We start from the raw sequence: 5,757 nt of genomic DNA, 5'->3' as shown, positions 1-5,757 counted from the left end.
GGGCCATAAAAAGTAATGACAGCTGAAATTCTCCAGCACGATAATGATGAACGAGCAGGAGGATGATGATAATGACGATGAGTGCAAAAAAAGAACTGAAGGAAATGAATTGGGCTTTCAACATGCCCAACTGAGTGGAGCAAACAGAAAGGTGGCCCCTATAATTCCAGAGGAAACCTTGTTTAAACCGCATAATATGTATAATTTAGCACATTCGAATTAGGTTTGAAAACATTATTAATTTTATTTTAAATACAACTATTTTTCATTCTTTAGCTGCAGTTTTTTCGCCCATCGATTCAACATTATTTTAAAGTTAAACATTTACTTTAAATATTAAATTAAAAATTTGTTTTAATATATTAGAAAAAACAAGAAATAAAGCAAACTAGGCCAATGTTTATATTTCGATGCTTTAATAGAATGAAGCTTGATGGATTTTCGGATACATTTTTAGATTGTTTTTATGACACCTGTATTATATAGTCTTCCGATTTTTATAAAACTAAAACCCTATTTTTAAAATTTCACGCTTACCTGTTACTTATAGCGAAATTGAATTTGAGTCTGACTTGTAGAAAATAAAAAACTGGTTGTTATCACTAAAACTTTTTCCAAGACACGTATGATGTTGGCTTGGCGAAATTCTGTGCAAAAGCACAATGCAACTTCGAACTTGTCGAGTCTGAAGGTTTGGAGCAAGCCTCAGTAAACAATCTCATCGAACAACTAGTCATCTGAAGTTAGCTTTAGAGAAAAGACATGTACGAATTCTTTGTGTGTGTTTTGATGATAATGTTTTACTACAAGTTCATTTATAGAACTATATACATTTGTATTGGGTAAGTAAATTATTTAACAAGACCCCTCTACCCCATACATCAAGGAAAATAGAATAATGCTTGCTAACCTCAAAACATCATTTGTAGTCAATGCAACATGTCGAGGTTCGAACAAACCAAATATTTTGAATTAATCGCATCAAACAATCTATTTCAATTTGTTTACAGTTTTGTTAGTTTTTGTTTTTTAGAACGTAAACAAACATGTACGTTAAATGATCCAAATATTCTTTGAATTTATTTATGTATTTTAATTTTATTATTTTAATAAGAATATAATGTGACTAGTAAATAATGATGTAGGGATTGCAAATTTTGCACTTAGTTCCGTATTATATAATTTAATAACATGCCTATGTCTTTAACTATCTTTCAGGGTATTCCATTCTCTTGGTTATCCTGATTTAGAAACTGAGCTACAGAATAGGCTTCCTGAATACAGAGTATCTAGCGGTTCTTATAGACGTTCCAGTCTCAACGGCCTTTTTATAATTTCGCTTATTTTATGCCTGATACCGTCGTTTTTCACACGGGGATACCAAATTATCTGGATTTATTTAAAAAGCCTGCCGAGAAATGCTGCACTTATACTGACTGTTGGACTTCCGGCCATCCTAATACTTGTAAGACATTTTATATAACAAATGTAAATACGAAAGCTCAAGACACTTTTGTTTTATAGTCCATAACAGAGATTCTTGACTTTGAAGTTACTTTTGAAGGCAATATTATATTCTCCAGTCAGTTTCCTGAAGGAACTCCAACCGTAAGCCAGTTGGTGCAAATCATTAAAAATGAAGACATAAGGCTAAACCTTCACAGACTAATTTTTATTCCAATCGTACTAATTATTGGTGTATGCCTTAGCGCAAGGTCTAAGCCTGAAAGGAGATCGGCAATTATGCACCCAAACATGGGAAAACCTAATCATCGCAGAAGACGTCGTCAAAATCGTAATCTTATCTAAAAAGATCTAAGATCATGAACAATAAATTCAAGATTTTGCAAATAAAAATTTTAAAATTAAAGATCCATTTTTGCCACAAAATGTATTTTTATTTTATATGACTTTGAAAAGCGATTATCTGGGGTGATTACTTGGCCAAAAATGTTATTATGTTCCCAAACCAGCGTCGCCCAAACTTCGGCAAGCCATACAGCCTGTTGCCCGTCCGATAAAGATAATAGAAAACTTCAATTTATAGCAACAGCAACCCAAACAAAATACTTTTCAATCACCGAGTGCTCGTGAAAGAAGATGAAAATTTTCTCCATCGGGTGGGAAAGGGGGTGGAGTGGATCAGGGTGTCTAGGGACTGGAGCTACCAAATCATTTCCGCTACACTTGCTCATTCTGGGCACCGCCAAAGTTAATGGGTGCAAATGCTAAGTGCTCGAGTCAACCGACATTTGTAATAACCTAGAATAAAAAAACTAAAAAACAAAAACTATCAGTAACTATGGGTAAAGGAAATTATATTAAATGACATTTAAAAACTTTTGATAGTAATTATTATTGATAATCTAAACAAAATATGTATTCTATTTATAAGATAATTATTCTTATTTCTATTTAAAAGCACTATTTTTACTTACCTCGTTAAATTTTTAAATATATAATATAAATAAATATACCCACAAATTTAAAATAATAATAATAACACATTATATTTTTTTTGTCAACAAATCCCTGCAATAGTTAAGTCAACTTTAGTACTTTTTCAAAGGGTATAGCGACATGTGAACCGGAGCTATGAGCTATGTGAAAAACATCTGCCAACGGATGTGTTTGGCCATTTCCGCCCACCCACTCCCCCGGAAAAATCCATCTGAAGTGCGCAGATAAACCCTTGGAATGCCTCGGTGGCCGTCTGACCCGGCTCCCATACATACATATGTATATGTATTTAGCCCCAGGACGATCTAGCCTGACTATTCATGCGTTTCAAATTTTCAATACACTCAAATGATAATCGAGAAGAGGCCCGAGAAGTTGGCTGGGGGAAAATCGGGGAAAAGCGAGGCAAAGGATGATGAAAAAGCGCCGCATGTTACATTTTTAAAGCGTTAGCAAACATGTTTCGCTCCTTTCCCCTTGCGATATCTTTACGGCAGATTGAAGGGAAGTGAGGCCACAGGCAACACCTGTTCTAATGGCCAGACACCAGAGGTTGCGAATAGAGCTTATTAAATGGGGAGATCTGGGCACCCCAAGGATTGGCCGCAAATAATCGCATTGCCCGCAATAAAATCAATCAAATGGCAAACATTGTATTTTGCGGGCTGTTTACAAAAAAGAAGAAAAAAAAAAAAACTTCTGGGGTTGAATAAGTAAAAAAAAAAATTTAATCCTTGTTCAGCTCTTGAAAATAAATTAAAAATAATTAAATTAATCCTTAAAGCGTATTCCTTTAAATATTACAGGTTATACAGCATTAAAAAGTGTAATTTAGTGCTTAAACCTTCTTTACTTGCTAGCATCATTATACCCTTGCAGAGGGTATTATAATTTTGGTCAAAAGTGTGCAACGCAGTGAAGGAGACATCTCCGACCCTATAAAGTATATATATTCTTGATCAGGATCACCTCCTGAGTTGATATAGCCATGTCCGTCTGTCCGTCTGTCCGTCTGTCTGTTTCTACGCAAACTAGTCTCTCAGTTTTAAAGCTATCGGATTGAAACTTTGCACACACCCTTCTTTCCTTTGCACGCAGTATATAAGTCGGAACGACCGGGATCGGCCGACTATATCCTATAGCTGCCATATAACTGATTGATCGGAAATGCCATAACTTTCGTGTTTGTAAAGTTAGGAAGTTGGGATTTTCTATGGGTTTTATATTTGGCCAATCAATCCGACCTACCAAATTTCATAAGGATCGGCCGACTATATCCTATAGCTGCCATATAACTGATTGATCGGAAATGCCATAACTTTGGTGTTTGTAAAGTTAGAAAGTTGGGATTTTCTATGGGTTTTATATTTGGCCAATCAATCCGACCTACCAAATTTCATAAGGATCGGCCGACTATATCCTATAGCTGCCATATAACTGATTGATCGGAAATGCCATAACTTTGGTGTTTGTAAAGTTAGGAAGTTGGGATTTTCTATGGGTTTTATTTTGGCCCAATCAATTCGACATATTAAATTTCATAAGGATCGGCCGACTATATCCTATAGCTGCCATATAACTGATTGATCGGAAATGAAATAACTTTGGTGTTTTTAAAGTTAGGAAGGTGGGATTTTTTATGAGTATTAAAAATGCATCATATGAATAATTTTGGAGAATATAATTTGCAGAATATTCTGCAAGGGTATTTCAACTTCGGCTCCGCCCGAAGTTAGCTTTCCTTTCTTGTTTTAAAATAGGTTTTATAATAAAAATACCTGTTTTTTATTTAATTTGGAATAGTTTCAATAAAATTTAATGATTTAAATTGGTCTTAGCTCTAATTTTATAATAACTTTTTATTTTATAGATTCCAAGCATATGGTATTAACTATTTTTTATTAATTATTATACTAAATAAATCACTTATTGTCTATTGTCTTGGTTTCAATTGCGTTGTATTATTTAAAATATTTTAAAATTATTCGTTTGCTATATTTTCCCAGTGTCTGAAAGAAAGTGTTTATTTTTGAGCATCAAAATATTTACTCACAGCCGAGCTGAAGAGCAAATATTCGTTTGCTATCAACATAAACCAATGGCAACGAGATAGACAATGGAGGTACAGTTTGTGTGTCAATTAGCTAGAAGCTTTGCTGCACTCTTATGATATTATTTAATTTATGACAAGTTCCATTGTTCCGGTGTGCCAACACCGTACAACCAGCGTACTTTCAATGGAGGAGCTCCACACACACTGGGGCAAACATCACTAAGCGGAAAACAAATTAAACAATTCCCAAAGGGGGAAAGGAACATTTCGAGTAGGAGTACTCTACTCGTAAGCTGCCTTTTGTTCGTCACGTTGGCGTCGCGAAAGTGCCAAAGTTTTTCATTGTAATAAATATTTTAATTTTGAACTTGAGCAATTAACCCGGGAACGCATGTGGAAGGAAGGAAAGGGATTGCCGCCCTCTCCATTGTCCTGGCAATTGTGATCGGGACACCACCCACTCGAGCCCTTTTTCGTCTTTCCACGCGGAACGCTCTCTATGAACATTATGAACTTAAGACCCCCCCTCCTTTCCCCTTCCCGCCTCCTAGGGGCGAAACAACAAGAACAATAACAATAAGAATCTGAGACACATGCCAAAGTGGTTAAGTCGGCGGAGAAATGTTGGCAAAACTTTTCGGGGCGACGCATTTAAATGATTTTGCATAATTCAATGCTGGCAAACTTTTCGAATCCTGAGAAGGACAAACCGAAAAAAAGCGTTACGAAACTTGGCCCCGAACTTGGTAATATATTTTCTTTAATTGCGCACAATTAATCCTTTTTATGATGCTTCTCCAACTCCGCCAGGTGAGCACTCAGGGGTGGATTGTCCTCCATACCCCCCTCCCCACCCCATGGGGTGCCATCAACTGGAAATGTACACAAAGGGCTTAATTATAAAAGTCAACACACGGCCGAAAGCGTTTCACAAAGAAGCTGGTGGGTTAGGCACTCTCTATATCATCCACCGATGCACTCGCACCCATTCAACGAGCATATACAAAAAACCGAAAAAGCAAAAGCTGAATCTAAAGCTGAAGCTGACAAAAAAAAATACAACAAAAAAAAACAGGAAATTCGTATGTAATTAAAATGAAATCCCCTTTTTACGACTGATGTGGATGGCAAAGATTTTTACGGTTATTTGTTTGGAAAAAAATAAAACAGGAGGCGAGCAAAGGCAAACCTGCAGTAATTCAAACCAGCGACCAAACCGGAAAATGTGATAAGTTTCTTTTATG

The 5,757-nt window shown here is 35.9% G+C and overlaps 1 protein-coding gene across 1 annotated transcript; it reads left to right on the top strand.

Moving 5' to 3' along the window:
- The first annotated feature begins 756 nt into the window (after window positions 1-756).
- On the top strand, window positions 757-1,874 carry LOC108050415. Its single transcript, XM_017132097.1, has 3 exons — window positions 757-842; window positions 1,219-1,465; window positions 1,525-1,874. The coding sequence occupies exons 1-3, from the start codon at window positions 763-765 to the stop codon at window positions 1,807-1,809; spliced, it is 612 nt and encodes a 203-aa protein (XP_016987586.1). The 5' UTR covers window positions 757-762; the 3' UTR covers window positions 1,810-1,874.
- The last annotated feature ends 3,883 nt before the right edge of the window (window positions 1,875-5,757 follow it).

This window comes from Drosophila rhopaloa, unplaced genomic scaffold (assembly GCF_018152115.1).
Source record: "Drosophila rhopaloa isolate 14029-0021.01 unplaced genomic scaffold, ASM1815211v1 contig_163, whole genome shotgun sequence".
Classification (NCBI taxonomy): domain Eukaryota; kingdom Metazoa; phylum Arthropoda; class Insecta; order Diptera; family Drosophilidae; genus Drosophila; species Drosophila rhopaloa.
The sequence above is the reverse complement of the archived record's forward strand: the minus strand, read 5'-3'. Positions and strand labels throughout refer to the sequence as shown.

Bases quoted from the DNA above. Each gene is read 5' to 3' on its own strand.
- LOC108050415 (XM_017132097.1), top strand. From the start codon at position 763: ATGTACGAATTCTTTGTGTGTGTTTTGATGATAATGTTTTACTACAAG. The intron at 843-1,218 runs GTAAGTAAATTA...ACTATCTTTCAG, and splicing joins ACTATATACATTTGTATTGG to GGTATTCCATTCTCTTGGTT. The intron at 1,466-1,524 runs GTAAGACATTTT...TTTGTTTTATAG, and splicing joins TTCCGGCCATCCTAATACTT to TCCATAACAGAGATTCTTGA.